This window comes from Gobio gobio (genome assembly GCF_949357685.1).
Source record: "Gobio gobio genome assembly, chromosome: 24".
NCBI classification, from domain to species: Eukaryota; Metazoa; Chordata; class Actinopteri; order Cypriniformes; family Gobionidae; genus Gobio; species Gobio gobio.
In genome coordinates, this window is record NC_137120.1 from 35,471,245 (window position 1) to 35,490,421 (window position 19,177).

General features: G+C 39.1%; 1 protein-coding gene across 1 annotated transcript; it reads right to left on the reverse strand.

The window, feature by feature from the left end:
* Nucleotides 1–564: 564 nt before the first annotated feature.
* dph5 (diphthamide biosynthesis 5) lies at nucleotides 565–18,075 on the reverse strand. Its single transcript, XM_079808661.1, has 7 exons — nucleotides 17,699–18,075; nucleotides 14,981–15,105; nucleotides 13,848–13,956; nucleotides 7,670–7,790; nucleotides 6,097–6,136; nucleotides 3,034–3,137; nucleotides 565–2,877 (listed from the first exon to the last, which is right to left on the reverse strand). Exons 1-7 carry the CDS (start codon nucleotides 17,831–17,833, stop codon nucleotides 2,645–2,647), a joined length of 867 nt encoding a protein of 288 aa, XP_079664787.1. The 5' UTR covers nucleotides 17,834–18,075; the 3' UTR covers nucleotides 565–2,644.
* Nucleotides 18,076–19,177: the final 1,102 nt, after the last annotated feature.

Genomic DNA, 19,177 nt, shown 5'->3' on the forward strand with positions numbered 1-19,177 from the left:
TTTTTCTTAAAGCTGCACTATGTAACTTTTCCGTCCAATAGAGGTCACCTGTTCAAAACAAAGGCATAGTTTGATGACGCCATGTTTGAGCGCAGAATCTTGAGACATGTTGTCTTCACCTCACAGCCGGTGGGAAAGAGTCGGGATAAGACTCGGGCAGAAATCATGTTCATGGATGAGATTATTAACATTACTGTAGTATGAAGCAGAGCAGGACCGAGTGTTGTGGATTTGAGCAAGGCCACTGGAGCGATTGTTAATGAGAAGTGCGGCGGGACTTTTATTATGCCACAGTCGCCGGCGCCACTTCTGGTCATGAGTATGAGGTAATGTAGCTCTGTTCATCATATTAGATAGTAGAGGTCGACCGATAGTGGATTTTACAGATACCATTAAGATAACTAGCTTGGACCGCACTTGCCGATAACCGATTAATCGACCGATAGTTTTTAAAATGGATACTGGATAAAAAAACATATTTAAAACAGTGCTGAACTTTGAAAATGTGCTAAATTAAAAACATATAAATATATTAAAATGAGAAGTTCTAACATAAATTCTTCAGAAAATATTTTAAACATTAAAATATTACAGGTCAAATTTGTTTCTTTACCTATAATCTAGAAACATGCATGTACATTTCATAGGTAACACTATGCAAGTCCCTATGCAACAAGGATGTATTAGCTTACATGAACTATAAGCATTATGCATTTACAGCATGTATTAATATGAGCCATACAATTGTACCTTGATCATTCATGTTAGTTCATAGTGCATTAACCAAGGTTAACAGATAAAAATTAAAACTCAATTTAATGTTGATATTAACATACTAACGATGAACAATACTTGCACAGCATTTATTATTAACCTTAGTCAATGTTACAAATGGAATCTTATTGTAGTGTTACCATTTCATATAAATCCAAACAGTCTGCTTTTTTAGTAGGAGATTATCTAATAAAAAACGAATGGGCTTCTGCATTGTTTATGTTTCTGTCGGCAGCATGACGATACAGTTTGCCTTCTCACATCACTAATTTTATATATGCAACATTTGGGTCGGACTTGCGTGTGTTTTTTTCCCACATTGTTTTAACTTCTTGAGGTACTGCTAATGTTAGCGTCCTCTCAGCCTCGTCGACAAACATACACAATGCTGTTATTTATCTGTTAATGCAGCATCTAGTCAAGAAATTAATTACTTTATAATGATTTGCAAACAAGTACTGAAGTGCTCTGTATTCATACCGTTTCGCTGGTGTGTTTTAAACATCTGATGTGTCAGCGCTCTCTGTGCAGCGTGTGCTCTCCAGCGCGCAGCCTCACGTGGTAATGTAAACAACACACGTGAGGTTTTTTTATTTGGCCTCTAGAGGCCGCTCTCGTGCTATATAATGCCAACAGACCCTTCTCAGAGCTCTTGCACTGTGTAATAACAGCGTACACGTCAAGTATAGGGAAAACTTTTGGATTTTTGCCGATAACCGATTGTTCCACCAATCAACTATCGGCAAAACCGATGAATCGGTCGACCTCTATTAGATACATTTGAGTGTGTTAAATGATGTTATGACGTTACTCTGTGCGTCCGTTCAGCGGCTGCTATGACTCTTGTTCACACTGCAGTGAGAGTAAAGCGTTTCTGCAAAATAAATCCAGAAACCGAGGGGAACGCAGATATGACAATTGCGACTCCCTCACACGTCCCGGTTCCTTGGTTAAAATAGCAATTTTCTCACGATTTACAAATAGTTGGAAACATTTGAGACATTGTAAGTACTCAACTGAACAAAATATATAACACTGGCCTAGTGGTTTTTGGATATTTTACTCAAATGATTTTACATAGTGCACCTTTAAAGGTGGAACCTTCATTTGAACCAGTGACTAGTTTCATGAAAGTTGGTGAATCTTGGGCTTTGACGGCAGTAAAAAAAAAAAGCAGATGCGTAGAATAATAATCTCTGAATTCAACACATGAACTCGTACTTGACTTTGTATAAACAAACGAGAAAGAGTCAAACTAGTTTCTGACTATAGCGTTGCTCCCTTTCTATGCAATTCATGCTGACAGAAATGAAATGAGAGATCACAAACAAAACCACAGATGTAGATGAAAACAGTCAGACCACATGTTGGGCGTTGATGTAATCAGTGGCAGCGAAATGAGTGTCTTTATTTGATGAAAATCGATCTTCATCCATTATGACACGGGCGGGTACGTACTCAAAGGAATCTCAGTATTCACTTTTATCTTATTTACATTCTTACTGAGAAAGTTCCATTAAGAAAGGCTCTTGGTACGGAAACATTATGCCAATTTCGAAGAAAGCTCAGTTTCAGAGGCACTAATGCAACCCAGATGCAGTTGGTCCACAATAACCTTTTCCATTTCCTCTATTATAATTCCATCATTGATTTTTTTGACAGCATGAACATGACTGCCACGCATCAAAACAACCATCCTACTCCCAATCTACATCTTGTGATGAAATGCTCAAAGTTTAAAGTGGTCCAATTTGATCTGGAACAACAATTATGTCATTAGCGTGTTCTTCTGACCCCCCGAAAGCTCTGGGCTCTCATGTGGGCCAACTTCTGTCCACCTTTCTCTTCTGGACCTCAAGCTTCTCGCATATCAGGAAACATATGTGGAACTATCGGTCGTCTTCAAGGTCTTCAATCCCTCGGGACCGCTGAAGAGTTTTAGCATGTCCACCTCCAGAGGGTGAAGGTGTCCGCTGATGATCATTGAGTGAAGTGGTCCTCCCAGGTCACAGGAGGCCAACTCACGCAGCGTCCCGGAACTGATGACCTGGTCCTCGGCTCCGACCCGAGCCAGACCAACACACACTGTGTCTTCAGTCATTGCTGCATTGAAAGAAAGAACAAAGAACATAAACACTGAAGCCAGCTTTCAATCAAATCTAATTCAATTTTCCGTCGATGCTTGCCAGTGTGAACTTGGCCAGACGTCCAGATGGTTCATTTTCATGCAATTCAGAAAGGTTTGCAAGAGTTTCTTACCTAGTTCCTCGTCCCGATCCCGTCTGTTCTGCACTATCTCCAGGAGTTGCTCAGCTGCCTGGGCGACAGTCATGTACCTGGGAGGCTCGTAAATCTTTCGACCCCTGGAAACAAAGTGGGCTTGTAAACTTTAAAGTGAGCAGAAGAATCCGGTGTCTTCTAATAATCTGTCTCGATCCCTGACAGTCGAAATTAGACCTGAGCAGTTAAAGGGTTAGTTCACCCAAAAATGTAAATTCTGTCATTATTCCAAACCCGTAAGACTTTCGTTCATCTTCGGAACACAAATTAAGATCTTTGGTGAAATCTAAGAGCTTTCTGTCCCTCCATACGCAACTACCACTCTGACACTTCAAAAAGTTCATAAAGAAATCATAAAACTAATCCATATGAATTGAGCGGTTTAGTCCATATTTTCTGAAGAGACTCAAAAGCTTTATATGATGAACAGATTTAATTCAATAAAGCTAATAAATCAAGCTTTTATTCACATATAAACCTCAAGTATGTTCACTTGACGTGCAAGAACCAATGAGGTTCATTCTTGTGTTACACATCACGTTTGAGCTTCCGCAAGAACCAATGAGGTTCATTCTCGTGTTACGTGGCACGTTTGAGCTTCTGCAAGAACCAATGAGGTTCATTCTCGTGTTACGCAGCACGTTTGAGCTTCTGCAAGAACCAATGAGGTTCATTCTCGTGTTACACAGAACATTTGAGCTTCTGCAAGAACCAATGAGGTTCATTTTCGTGTTACGCAGCACGTTTGAGCTTCAACAAGAACCAATGAGGTTCATTCTTGTGTTACGCAGCACGTTTGAGCTTCCGCAAGAACCAATGAGGTTCATTCTCGTGTTACGCGGCACGTTTGAGCTTCTGCAAGAACCAATGAGGTTCATTCTCGTGTTACGCGGCACGTTTGAGCTTCTGCAAGAACCAATGAGGTTCATTCTCGTGTTACGCAGCACGTTTGAGCTTCTGCAAGAACCAATGAGGTTAATTCTCGTGTTATGCGGCACGTTTGAGCTTCTGCAAGAACCAATGAGGTTCATTCTCGTGTTACGCAGCACGTTTGAGCTTCTGCAAGAACCAATGAGGTTCATTCTCGTGTTACGCAGAACGTTTGAGCTTTAGCAAGAACCAATGAGGTTCATTCTCGTGTTACGCAGCACGTTTGAGCTTCAGCAAGAACCAATGAGGTTCATTCTCGTGTTACGCAGCACGTTTGAGCTTCTGCAAGAACCAATGAGGTTCATTCTCGTGTTACGCAGCACGTTTGAGCTTCAACAAGAACCAATGAGGTTCATTCTCGTGTTACGCAGCACGTTTGAGCTTCTGCAAGAACCAATGAGGTTCATTCTCGTGTTACGCAGCACGTTTGAGCTTCAACAAGAACCAATGAGGTTCATTCTCGTGTTACGCAGCACGTTTGAGCTTCAACAAGAACCAATGAGGTTCATTCTCGTGTTACGCAGAACATTTGAGTTTCTGCAAGAACCAATGAGGTTCATTCTCGTGTTACGCAGCACGTTTGAGCTTCTGCAAGAACCAATGAGGTTCATTCTCGTGTTACGCAGAACATTTGAGTTTCTGCAAGAACCAATGAGGTTCATTCTCGTGTTACGCAGCACGTTTGAGCTTCTGCAAGAACCAATGAGGTTCATTCTCGTGTTACGCAGAACATTTGAGCTTCCGCAAGAACCAATGAGGTTCATTCTCGTGTTACGCGGCACGTTTGAGCTTCTGCAAGAACCAATGAGGTTCATTCTCGTGTTACGCAGAACGTTTGAGCTTCAACAAGAACCAATGAGGTTCATTCTCGTGTTACGCAGCACGTTTGAGTTTCTACAAGAACCAATGAGGTTCATTCTCGTGTTACGCAGCACGTTTGAGCTTCCGCAAGAACCAATGCGGTTCATTCTCGTGTTACGCAACACGTTTGAGCTTCTGCAAGAACCAATGAGGTTCATTCTCGTGTTACGCAGAACATTTGAGCTTCTGCAAGAACCAATGCGGTTCATTCTCGTGTTGCGCAGCACATTTGAGCTTTAACAAGAACCAATGAGGTTCATTCTCGTGTTACGCAGCACGTTTGAGCTTCAACAAGAACCAATGAGGTTCATTCTTGTGTTACACAGCACATTGGAGCTTTAACAATAACTAATCAGATAACTTGAAGTTGCAGGTGGTCCCAGAACATTGAGCAAGTAGGTGCCCATTAATGCAATTTACATCTGAGCTTTGAAGTAACATGCTTTGCATGCTTTACTTAAGGTGCATTAGCCATTAACGGGCCATCAGTCCGTCCTTGATGAAATCAGTCAATGTTAGGAAGCTGGAGACATGCTTTGAATTTCTTTTTGGGGCCATTTCCCCCTCCCTGCAGTGAAGGGCATCAACCTCACTGGACAAGCATCTGACTGTGACCAAAATCATGCAGCATATGGTTATTCCATTTCCGAGTAATGGTACAACAGTGCCAATAAATCTGGGAGACATTAGCACACTTTCCAGCCTTGAACAGTGAGCACGCACCAGGCCTAACGCTTGTCTCCTTATAGCGTACATAAAACCCATTTGGGGTTTATGTGGATTGGATATAAAATTACACAAAGTGCGCAACCATGGGGGGAGATAATTACAGGACACCAAGGAAAGAGCAAGGAGTTAACAGCCATCTTCTATGAGGAGAAATAACTCAAGTTCAACACCAGTGAAGGTTTTTCGGAAAGAGTTTGAAAGCAGACGATGAAGTTCCCTATTGCCGATAAAACATATTTCTGAAGGCTTCAGATGGGAAAATTATACTGTGGCAGTTCTGGAGGCGGCCCAAGGAAGGTCCATGATAACATATCATGCGTCCAAGTCAAACAAGCTACCACGGTTTTTACTGTTGTTATTTTTTTCCAGCTCAACCAGTCTGGCCCCCAGCAACTTGCATGAATGTTAACTCAATGTCTGCTGTAAACCACAAAACGCCCCTCCCGGAAAAGCACCACAGACATGATGTAAATCAGCAGAGCCCCCCCAACCCCACAGAAAATCAGAAAGTGAGAGTCTTACCTCATTAAATTCTCCATGGACTGCTCTTTGACTTTGATATCTGCGAAATAGGGGAGTTGTAAGTGTTGTACGATACAATAAGCTTGGGTTTTATAAACTAGGCCTCTCTGGATGTTACTGTCACATCATAAATAGTAGGTCTCCCCTCCATCTGGGGCTGTTAACCCCACGCAGTTTGGAATTAAGTACATTTTCAGACTGCACCTGAGAGGGGCCCATATTGAGAACAAAGCAAAGACAAATGTACAAATCATGACCAGTCATGTTCTCACACCGTGTCTACACCGAGAGCATCGACGCTAACCTCAAAATGATCATAAATAACAGACCAATCAGCTGAAAGTTCAAGGCTAGACTTCGGCTCTGTAAAATAGGACAATTTCTTTGTTTGCGTTGTTGATTTTAGAATAGCAATTTTTACATTTATTAACTTTACATTGTGCAAAATTTGAATTAATAGGCTAGATACCAGAAAATGCACATAATTAAGTAATTATATTTGGAGAGAAAAAACATCAGAATTGACAAAATTCAAAATAATTCATATTTATAAAAAAGGCATACAATTTGTAGATATTTGTACAAAACAATTGACGAAATTCATAAAATCCATTAATTAATGGTATTTGTAAAAAACAAAATCACTGACCAAAAAAAAGCTGTAGTTGTTGTGTCGCGTGCCTAAATTCGAAACAGAAAGGAAAGTAGGCACCATATGTGCCTAGACTTTTTTACATTTCCAAATCTATTAATATTTTGAATTTAATTTAGAAACATCAGCAAATAAATTGACCAATATTTGCCAGCTTGATTAATAGCCCATGTCTTGTTAGCAATGTTATGATGAATAGATGCTGCGTATAGTCCTTGTGTTTGCCTGTGTGTGTGTGTGTGTGTGTGTGCTTTTGTTGTGTCTGTGGGTTATTGTGTTAGATAAGGGCACTTGCGGCCAAGGGTGGACGGGGAGGTGTTCGATCCCCGCCTCCCTCTGTTTGCTTTTGAATAATGAGGTTAATAACACTGATCCCTCTCTTGCTCATTTTTGTCCTTGCTCTTGCGCTCCGACTCCTCAGCTGGGAAGCACCTGGGGACTCCCGCCCCTCCCCCCCCGGCCCCGCCAGCCAATGAGACACGACCACCAATCGTTAGACTACGATTTTACCAACATTCATTACCAAAGATGCCTTCCACTGGGAAATCCCACTGGTACTTTTGGGGGTTTATTGAGAGTTGGCTGGAAATCTCCACGGCACACAGATTTAAACGTAAATTATTTGCGACCATCTGCCTTGGGGGTACCAAAGCATTTGCAACGGGTCCAAGTTTAATATGCCCCCGAAGGGAAATGACTATTTGACGGGGCGTCAAAATACGGGGGTCGTCGCATCTGGTTTTGACACATTCATTCATCGCTACAGTGACTGTTAAAGATGCAACAAACATGCATGCATGAAATTGCTCGGGGACATGTGAGCTACGGGACAGACCGGAGAACATGCCAATTGTGCGACATCATATAACTTTCAGTCTAAATATAACATCACATTCACAAAGACTTGAAGGAAGTGCTTACCCAGCAGGCACAGCGTGTGCAGGCCCATATCCCTGTTCTTCTTGATCTTATCATAGAAGCTCTCAGGTCTCCACGTGTCCGTCCAAAACACAATGGACACCGTCTCCCCGAAGTTGTACAGCTAAGGAGGAAAACGCAATCACATGTTTAATTTACTCGCTCTACATCTATGTTTGCATTGGTCAGTGTGTTCACGTAGACCATTTTCAGCTCTGTTTCAGCGGCAAGGTGCTTCCTGTTATTCAGTAAGCATGACATCAGTGTAAACACTAGAGTGCCGCACAGCTGACACAACAAACTGTCATTACGTTATTTTACGTTCTATAGACCTTGTAAAGCACGTATTAGTGCGATGTGACCCATCCAGGGTTATTATAGATTATAACTAAAATAAAAACCATTCAAAAATTGTGGCTTGTAATAAAAAAAATGTTAAAGGTGGGGTAAGTGGTATTTCAAAAATGCTTTATAAAAGTGTCTCAGGCCGAGTACCAAAACAAACGTATAGCCAATCAGCAGTAAGGGGCGTGTCTACTAATGACGGGGAGAAGAGAGCGCTCAGTGCACGTCATTATTCAAAAGACACGACACAGGACGGACATTAGCCGAGCTACGACTGAAAGAGAGAGATGGCAGATAAAAACAAATGTGGAGGATGTCTGTGGAACAAAACGATCAGGCAAGAAGTCTCAGCTTTCCAGCACTGGAGAGAACTCGAGGAGCGAAGGCCGAGGTTGCTTTATTTCTTCTCGATAGGCGAGTAATATTGATTTTTATGTAATATACGCTGGATTTTGCTTGAATATGCTCGTGTGTCATGTTTGCTTGCTTGTCCATTTGCGATCGTATCGTCGTCCACTTCAGCGATGATAAAGAGCCGTTCATTTCACACCGTATAAACCTCCTCACTGTCAGCTCCCAAAGTGTGTCCGAAAAGTTCTAATATATGTTTGCTTCCTTTGGTTCCTCTTTTCATGATCGATTTAACCCTCTAATCTTGTCATAATTGTAATATGTCCGTTAGTTGGACTGTCGTGCTCGTGCTATCGAGAACTGTGTTTTTGGGATGTAAGGGATGACTTTTTCACTGAACATTCGGCCTGGATTACCATAGTAATACACATTGCTTTCAATTATTGATGACATCATACCCTCGGCCGGCTGGCACAGCAGATTCCGCCGTAGTCGTTGCCTGGGTTACGTATGTGTGGGGCGGAGCTATCAAAACAGGGGCGTGTTTGTTTTGGTGATTTGAAATCAACATCGGTTACCAGAAGGCACTTACCCCACCTTTGACTGAAATAAAACAAAACCAATTTTTTTTCAGCTGGTTACCAACATTTATAATTTTCAATTTGTTTAACTTAATGTACTTAAATAACTAAAACTGGAAAAAAATATATAAAAACTAGACATATATATATATATAAAAAACAACAACAACTAATAAATATGTCATAAACAAAATTATAAAAAATGCAACTATAATTTAAAGTGAAAATAGAAAAAAACAAAAATGAATTAAAAATATATTTGAAAAAATATAATAGTAATATAATAGTAATGATATACAATAATACGTATATCTAATAGAGCCCGACCAATATATCAGCGGGCCGATATTATCGGCCGATATCAGGCATTTTCCAAACTATCGATTCGGTATCAGCATTTATGATGGCCGATAAATGAATATTTAAAAAAATAATAAAAACGGACAAAACACTGCTCAACCACATTATGAGTGTTGGCGTTTCATAGTTTTTATACATTTTATTTATCAGAACTTTAATATATTTTTATGTTCCTCTGTTCTGTTGTGACAATAAAACAAACAAGTTTATTTTTAAACTATATTATCATATTATTTTAAAGAGGCTGAGGGATCATGAATAACTACAAATAACTAATGTAAGGGAAATCAATATACACGTTTCTGTTTTATCTATCTATCTATCTATCTATCTATCTATCTATCTATCTATCTATCTATCTATCTATCTATCTATCTATCTATCTATCTATCTATCTATATATTATATATATATATATATATATATATATATATATATATATATATATATATATATAGATATATATAGATATATATATATAGATATATATAGATATAGATATGTATATCAGCCGATATATCGGAATATCAGATTTTTTTTAAATCACCAAATATTTGAATCGGTATCGGCCTTAAAAATCCTTTATCGGTCGGGCTCTAATATCTAAAATACTAAATAATATAATATCTATTTTAGTATAGATACATAGGTAGGGAGTAATCAAACACCTGGTCAGTTAGTTTAGGTCGACTAGCGATCTGTATGTATTGAATTTTGTTTAGCTCTAATAAATTCAGTGGTGATGATTTAAAGGGATGAAATTTAGAGGCAGAACTTCATGGAGAGAGTTTTTATGAGGTGCCGCACATGATATGATGGAGAAAATAAAAACAAATTATGAATTTTATTCATTTATTCCCTCGTTTTGGTTAAATCGTGGCAATGGTGTATTTAAATTAAAACGAGGGAATTGTTTAGTACAACATGTCCTCAATTTAACTTAAAGACGGAATAAATTCATACGTTTGACGAACAATATAACAAAAATGAGGGAATGAATTTAGAAAAATGGCCACAAAATAATGTTGGAACAAATTCTTAAATCATGGCCACGATATCTTTTTTTTTTTTTGCAAGTTATGTGTGGGGGTCAGTAGGTTTTAGCATGCTAATTTTGAAAAAAAAAAAAATTGTCCATACAATGAAAGTCAATGTGGTCTAATGTTGTTGTTTTGGACCCCACTGACTTTCATTGTATGGACACAAAAAAGTTGAAACATTCTTCAAAATATCTTTTGTGTTCAGCAAAAGAAAAGAAGTCAATCAGGTTTGGAATGAAATTAGGACATAACTTTCATTTTCATGTGAAATATCCATATGAATTCAGCATGAAATGTTTAAAATTTTGCACGTCTCCCTTTTAATTTAGTTTTGACATTGTAATTTATATTCAAAATGTCACAACGCCCCATCGAAATGTCAGCTTTCTCTCTGGTGACTGGAATCATTTTGTCTGCTTAAACTCCACCCCTTTCTTACAATCGACTGCAAGCTCACATTGAGATCTGCCTAACAGAGGGAAAGATCTGTCGCTACTTCCACTTCGTTGTGACTTTTAAGATCGTCATTCAGAATCTATTACCTAATCCTGGGGAAGCAGAACAAAACTAATCCTTCTAATGAAATAATTCGACAGACAGTTACAAAAAAACAATACATACATGGGATGGGGAATGTCATGTTTTTTTCTGGCATCCCTATTTGTTGATTGCGTCCAATTAGCGCATCTTGATCTGCACCCAAACAGTAATTGCAAAGCGTGTGTTAACCTACCAAATCCTTTTGTAGCTGAGAGCGGCAGCTGCGGTAGATGATTTAGGACCTGCTTTTTCTACCTAAATAATATCTTTTAGAAATGGCACCACTGATCTCAGATCAACTGAAAATGCCTATCGTGAGCTTAGGGCGGCATCTGGGGCCTCTTGGTACACAAAGCTGCCCTGACAGGTCAATGCAGGGGGCTGTTATTGATGGCCACTAGGCTTCGTTGATAGACTCCGCTGGGACGCCTACAGCACAAAGGCCGTAATGTCGTTTGATCATTTTCACGAGAGACTGGGCACGAACGATGAGCGATAGCCAAGTACGTTCTCTGGAAAGCACATGTTGACAATGACACCATGGGGAAGCTTTGCATTAAGGTGCGTCGCGACATTTCGGCAAACTTTTGTGTAGCGATGTATGAAGCACAACTGACGTCACTTTCAAACCAAGCAGCTTTCTGTTGCACTGTAAACCCTAACGCTCAAAATAATTACTTGGTTTGAGTAGAGCTAACTCAAATTAAACTAATCAGTTCAATCAAATGAACTTTTATGAGTATTTAGAACTTCACAAAACAGACACATTTTAAGTAAGCTGAATTGTTTTGAGTTTTATGAACTTGTTTCTTTTAATTTTGACTAGTGTTGTCACGATACTGGAATTTCTAACTTCGATACGATACCTGGAAAAGTATCGATTTTCGATACCACGGGGAAAAAACTGCATATACTGTCAAATAGACATTTTTAATATGATTTATTTTTTGTCCATCTATTGAAAGACTAGGCAATCAAAAGATTGTTCTGGAGAGATCACTTTATTTGATAAAGCTTTTAAGCTTTTTTTCATGTACAACCATTACAATCAACTCACAAATATTTGCTAACTCAATGTATTTTTTTTACAGTGGGGTAATTTTGTTGCACACATCACAAGGAAGCTTGATTTCAATTGGTGAAATGAATTTAAAAAGACAAGTAAACAGTAATAAAATAAGAACAAATAAACAAATTACTAACAATAGCACAAATAAATCCAGTAGAATAAAGATACAAATGAAATAGACTGCTTTCTTTTTTCATTTAGGTCTAATGGTGCGTTCACACCAGACGCGAATGAAGCGTTTCGCGGGAGTGATTTACATGTTAATAGACATTCTGCGGAACGAATTGAGCGTTTGACGCGTGATATTCGTGCCACGTTAACCAATCAGGAGCTTGCTCTAGTAGTGACAACAATGAGGAGAAATTCTGTATATTAATATCTGGTTCAGACAACGAGCGCGGAGCGCCGCTGATCGCCTGGAGCTCACAACTCCGAAAACGCCAGATAAAATGTTCAAATAGGCACTCTTTTTATAAATAAACCACAGATTTGAGCTTTAAACAACTACATTATTGCCTGAAAAAGTCTTAAAACAACGTTTTGTCACACATCAGTAGAATTTTAACACACAGCCCATGTCAGCCATTTCTCAATGAGACGAACCGCCTGGCAGAAGCCCCTCCCATGACGCAAATTTGCATCTGTTGTGAAGTGAATGTCACGCGTGAATGAAGGTGAAGTGACGTGCGGCCAAGTATGGTGACCCATACTTGGAATTTGTGCTCTGCATTTAACCCATCCAAGTGCACACACACAGTAGTGAACACACACATCGTGAACACACCCAAAGCAGTGGGCAGCCATATTGGCCACCTTTGGGTTGCAAGTCCGACTCTCTAACCATTAGGCCACGACTGCCCCACAATGAAGCGAGTAAACTCAAAATGTTCAAGCGTCCAACTTCGCGCAAATAATTTGCGTCATTCGCCTCCGGTGTGAACGCACCATAACATTATTCAGGTAAGAAACTGAATAAAAACAAAGTAATCAAATTTAAAATAACATTGGATAATCTTCATTGTAAAAAAATAAATACAGATTAATCCATTAAAGTTACAAAAGTTAATCAGTCTAGAGCAGTAAGTGATCGTTTGTCTTTTTGTAGTTTGAATAACATTAAGAACATAGAGAGGGGCACGTTTATTCAGCTGCTGTCCCTTTAAGACCTGACGCACACATGGATCCAAAATACTGTTCCTGTTACACATTCCTCCTGAACTGTTTACGACTGTGTTTACGTTAATACTCACCAAGATGGGCATTGTGACATTCATTTTAAGTGTATTTGACCACTATTATTGAAAATAGGCTCATTTTCCAACGCCTCTAGAGTTAAACAGTTGAGTTTTACCCTTTTCAAATCCATTCAGCCGATCTCCGGGTCTGGCGGTAGCACTTTTAGCATAGCTTAGCATAGATCGTTGAATCTGATTAGACCGTAAGCATCTCGCTCAAAAATGTATCAAAGAGTTTTGATATTTTTCCTATTTAAAACTTGACTCTTCTGTAGTTACATCGTGTAGTACTAAGACCAACGGAAAATGAAAAGTTGCCATTTTCTAGGCCGATATATCGAAACTCTTTGGTTTCCACAGCTAAAAATTTTTAAATTGAGATTACATGATAATTTTAAGTGGATCATATTCATTAGTTTAAGGAGCTTAAACTTTATATTTCTTAACTTTTGAAAAATTGATGCAACTGATGAGTTTTGCTAACTTATTCGCGGCTAATTTGCATGACCAACTTGAACCAGGTGCGAAACCTGCGTGAGGAAATATTTCGCCCTGACACAAAACTCCCAATTCCGTAGATTCCTATTAAAAATGACTGGATTTCGCACAAGAAAATGTGCCAAATAACAGTAAATGTGACTGCACCTTTAGTCGTCTTACCTGCAATCCACAGCAGCCCACCGCGTTCATGATGGAGGCGTTGTGGATAACGCGATACCGTATCCCAGCATTCAGCGCTCGCAGAACCAGGTCGCTATGGGTTGTGGCCCTGGAGAGAAGCAAAAATGCGGGGGTTTTTTGCATACATGAACCCAAAACATGTGCCAACCGCAGATTGGCTACTTGTCAACATCTTTTCTCACTACTGTGTTGTGCCGTTTACAATGTGGAAGCAATCCAAATTGCGCCACAAACGCTTATCCTTTTCAATTTTGAATATATCATTAAACTTTATTAAACCCACACGTTCTTAAGAGCAGGAAAATGAGGAGTCAGACCCCCGTCCCTCCTCCCGCTATGTGGGCTTTGGTGGTTTGGATGGAAAACCGCTGGAGCCAAACGCTTCGCAACCGTGACTAGAAACGATAGAGACGGGAAAGTGCGGCGTAATTAGCTCATCTCTTCTGGAGAGTTCCCAAAGCACCCAGACTTCAGGCGTCCACATCCCACTTCTCGTAAGACCGGTATCATTGCAGCCCAGAGCATTGGTGCTCAACCACTCTGCGGTTCACATATTCTGAATAATAGGAAACTCTTCCATTATTTATCTTCTATTAGGCTATAGGAAGTGTATTCTGATGGGTTTTTGTTGTAGTTTTTATACTTATGGTTGAAAGGGAAATGTATTTTAAGGCGTGCAGGCTTTCAAGTGCACTTAATTGTAGTTAAGGGCACTATCAGAATCAAAATTAAACCAAATAAGTCTGAACATTTCCTCCAATTTTTCATGTAATTTCTTTTTTTTATTTCACAATCAAATGTGAATTGAACAGGCTTATGATGAAGCTTTTCAATAAAAGTGCAACATCTGAGTCATTGCACTTGTGGGATTGTGGGATAAGTGATGACAACGCAAGAGTGACTCAAAACAAGGGCAACATCATATGACAAATATGCACAGAAACCGCAAATGAAAGTTGCCAACTATATTGTTGAGGGTGAATTCTCATTAACAGTCTGACCGGATGTTTTAGTTGAGGTCAAGTTTGCAGTTATGGATCAGATGGATTAAATATGATTGTAAACAGCAGAGACGGGCTACTGTAGATTTTGAAGTAGTTCGTTTGTCTTACCCAAAAGGATCACCAACCACCAGGAACGCCACATCACTGACATCTGCTCCCTTCAGGATCTCATCGGCCTGTTGTTCCACCATATCTCTGTCTGCCAGCAGCAACTCGCGCCCATAATACTCCTCCTGAGACAGAAAACAATGGCAGCATAAATATATCAATATTTCAGATGATCATGTATGTGATTTCATATGTGGGTTTTTATAGCATTGTTGCACTTTTATGCTTAAATGCTTTGTATTTATTTTGCAGACAACTAATAACTTAAAATACATAGAATTGAATATCTTAATAGATGAGTTGAAACAAACCATGAAAGCAAAGGGAGATTTCATTTAAATAGTTTTGATTCTCAAAATATTACAAATTGAATTCCTACATTAAAGGACTTAAATACAAAATGTCCATATTCTTTCATTTTCTGAATAATATTACTTCTGATATGCTTTTGTGAGGCCAAAACTCCAAAATAGTCCCAAATGTAGAGTAAAACATCTTATAATCTGAAATATTGGAATAAGTACAGTTGCTTAAAGGGTTAGTTCACCCAAAAATGAAAATTCTGTCATTAATTATTTACGTTGGACACCCGTAAGACCTCCGTTCATCTTCGGATCACAAATGAAGATATTTTAGTTGAAATCTGATGGCTCTGAAAGGCCTCCATTGGCACAATGCACGGTTCACTCTCAAGACCCTTAAAAGGTACTCAAGACGTCGTTACAAAGTCCATCTCACTACAGTGGTTCTTAAATAACTTTATGAATCGGCGAGAATAGTTTTTGTGCGCAAAAAAACCCTAAATAACGACTTACGTAGTGATGACGATTTCAAAACAAGGCATCATGAAGCTTCGAAGCGTTATGAATCAGTGAGTCGAATCATGATTCGGATCGCGTGTCAAACCGCCAAACTGCTGAAATTTGGCGATTCAAACTGCTGAATCGACTCACTGATTCATAACGCTTCGAAGCTTCATGATGCCATGTTTTGAAATCGTCATCACTATACAAGTCATTATTTAGGGGTTTTTTGCGCACAAAAACTATTCTCGCCGATTCATAAAGTTATTTTAGAACCACTGTAGTGAGATGGACTTTGTAACGACGTCTTTAGTACCTTTTAAGGGTCTTGAGAGTGTAAAGTGCCATTGTGCCACTGGAGGCCTTTCAGAGCCATCAGATTTCAACTAAAATATCTTCATTTGTGTTCCGAAGATGAACGGAGGTCTTACGGGTGTCGAACGACATGAGGGTAAGTAATTAATGACAGAATTTTCATTTTTGGGTGAACTAACCCTTTAACCTTCAAAATACCCATAGGGTTAGTTCACCCAAAGATTCACACCAGAATGAACCTCAGTGATTCCCGCACGTCAAGCGAACATGTTTGAGCTTCTGTTTACCACAACTGATGTGTGAGTTGATGTATATTTATATGTGAATAAAAAACATTGGGGAAAAATTAACCTAGGGGTAATTAACACATGGTTACCGAGTAGATTGTTCTCTGCGATGCGTTTTCATGAAAATCGAATGTAAAGGGTTTTATCTCTAAAAACAGATTAGCTTATAATGCTAGTATATGGGGCATAGAATAAGTCAAATTAAATCGCTAGTTAATACCACTAACAAGGCTCAAAATAGCCTCACACTAACACGGTAGCATAATGAGGGTCCCTACATGCAAACCGAAGCATTGAGAACTTTGTAAGTGAACAAACAATTTAATAAGAAGATACTTTATAAAGACAGTACATTACGCGTATACAGACAGGAGCCATCTTGAAAAACAGTCACGACGAATAGAGCCACGAACGCTGTGCTAAGTGAGCTGGTCGATAGGATTTATCGCAGCTTAGCACAGCGTTCGTGGCTCGATTTCATTTTTCACCGGAGTTGTACTTTAAAGCAGCAGTCCGTAACTTTTAGCGCTCAGAACTGCATGCGTTTTGAGGAAGAACATTGCAGCCGGAGCTACTTCTCTCTGTTTATGTCTATGGCGAGTCACGCAGGGACTGTGCTCCTCCGCTGCGGTTCCTATCAGTCCGATCTGAAATAGTCCCAATATAAACACTTATCATAAGTGTACCATTAGGATTCAGGGTGAGACAAAAAACACGCTTTGGAAAATGGATTCATGTTGTACATTCTCATTATATCATTTATGTAAATATTGAACACGCAAGTCTTATGGGTTTGGAATGCCATTAGGGGGGGATTGATGGCATAATTTTCAGTCATTTTGTCATCAAGTGACAAGAAAACTATTAAACAGGGAATTACATCACAGAGGACACCTGTATAGTCCTTAAACATATCACATATTTTTTAACCTTTTATGAAAAGGCAATGCTTCGGGTCAAACTGAGTAACCAAAAAAAAAATAGTGTTTATGATGCAAACATTTATAAAACATATTTTGCCTTGAACTTTTATGAAATTACTAATTTTTACTTTTATTAGCACTAATATTAGAACATAACACAAGAACATAAATATCACAATTTATGGCATGTGTGTTTTAAACTAGTTTAAACGTTAAAAAATCATTCCAGGTATCATTATCTGTCATCAACCTGCATATTGCTGGTAAGTGAGCACTATCTCTATCTGAGGTCTCAAAATACAGCAATATTTCACAATGCAATCATATAGTCTTCATCGAGCTGTCAACCGCCAAGATTCAGACCTAACATATGTTTAATGATCCACATACCAAAGCTTCCTTCCCGACGGTCAGTATGGACGTGTAAGCCTCCAAATAAACGCGACTACACTGTCGGATGATCTCTAAACCTTTGACAGTGATGTCTTTAACATCGCCCAGACCAAGACCGATGAAATATAACATCTCTAGATCGGAGAACACAGCGGATTTCACCGTTACACGTCGCTAAAAGGCTAAATCACAAAATGACTCATTTAGAAGCGCTTTAAAGAATACAAAAGAGTTGTCTGTCAGTACAGTTTTACGGTCTTTTATCAGACACTTAAAAGCTTGCGGAATACATTCAGCTCTTCACCGTTCACTGTTGTTATTCAGCACTCGCATGCTACCACATGGAGAAACTGACAACCGCTGCCGTAAAGCGTAGAGCACTTCACGACAATGTCGCGTGATTTAACCATAGAAACAAAATAGGTGGTAGCCAATGGTGGCTGCAAGCTGGAGTGAACTAGACGTTCATTTAAAATCACATTTATTGTGTCTAGAATGTTGTACACGGTTAATAATTGCCATAAGCTATGTGTGTGTGTGTGTGTGTGTGTGTGTGTGTGTGTGTGTGTGTGTGTGTGTGTGTGTGTGTGCGTGCATACCGATCAGGCATTACATTATGACTACTGACAGTTGTAGTGATTGTGAATATCACTGATTATCTCTTCATCACAGCACCTGTTAGTGGGTGGGATATATTAGGCAGCAAGTGAACATTTTGTCCTCAAAGTTGATGTGTTAGAAGCAGGAAAAATGGGAAAGCGTAAGGATTTGAGCGAGTTTGACAAGGGCCAAATTGTGATGGCTAGACGTCTGGGTCAGAGCATCTCCAAAACTGCAGCTATTGTGGGGTGTTCCCGGTCTGCAGTGGTCAGTGTCTATCAAAAGTGCTCCAAGGAAGGAACAGTGGTGAACAGGCGACAGGGTCATGTTAACAAGTCCGATCCGCGGAAGCCCCACCTCGCAACTTACAGGACTTAAAGGATCTGCTGCTAACATCTTGGTGCCAGATACCACAGCACACCTTCAGGGGTCTTGTGGAGTCCATGCCTCAATGTACATACAATAATATATAATATACAAATAATTATATTTAATAAAGGCTTTTCAAATATATAATACAACACTGTAAAAAAAAATCAGGTCCCCAATTGAACATTTTCTAGTGAGCGATCACATCTAAAATTTTCAGTTGGCCAAATTTAATTTCTTGAATTTTAATTGAATTAAATTGCATCAATTCACAGAAATTCAATTTGGCCAACTGAAAATTTTGATGTGATCGCTCACCAGATTCATTTGGAGACCTGATTTTTTTTTACAGTGAATATTTACAGTAAAAAGGTGTATATGAAGAAATATTAGTGTTAATAATAGAGTAGTTTATACTGTTTAACTTTACTAACTAAACTGACATTTCTCTTTTTTTACTTTACTTTTATTGTTATTATAGCACATATGTGTCTTTGCGTGACCTAT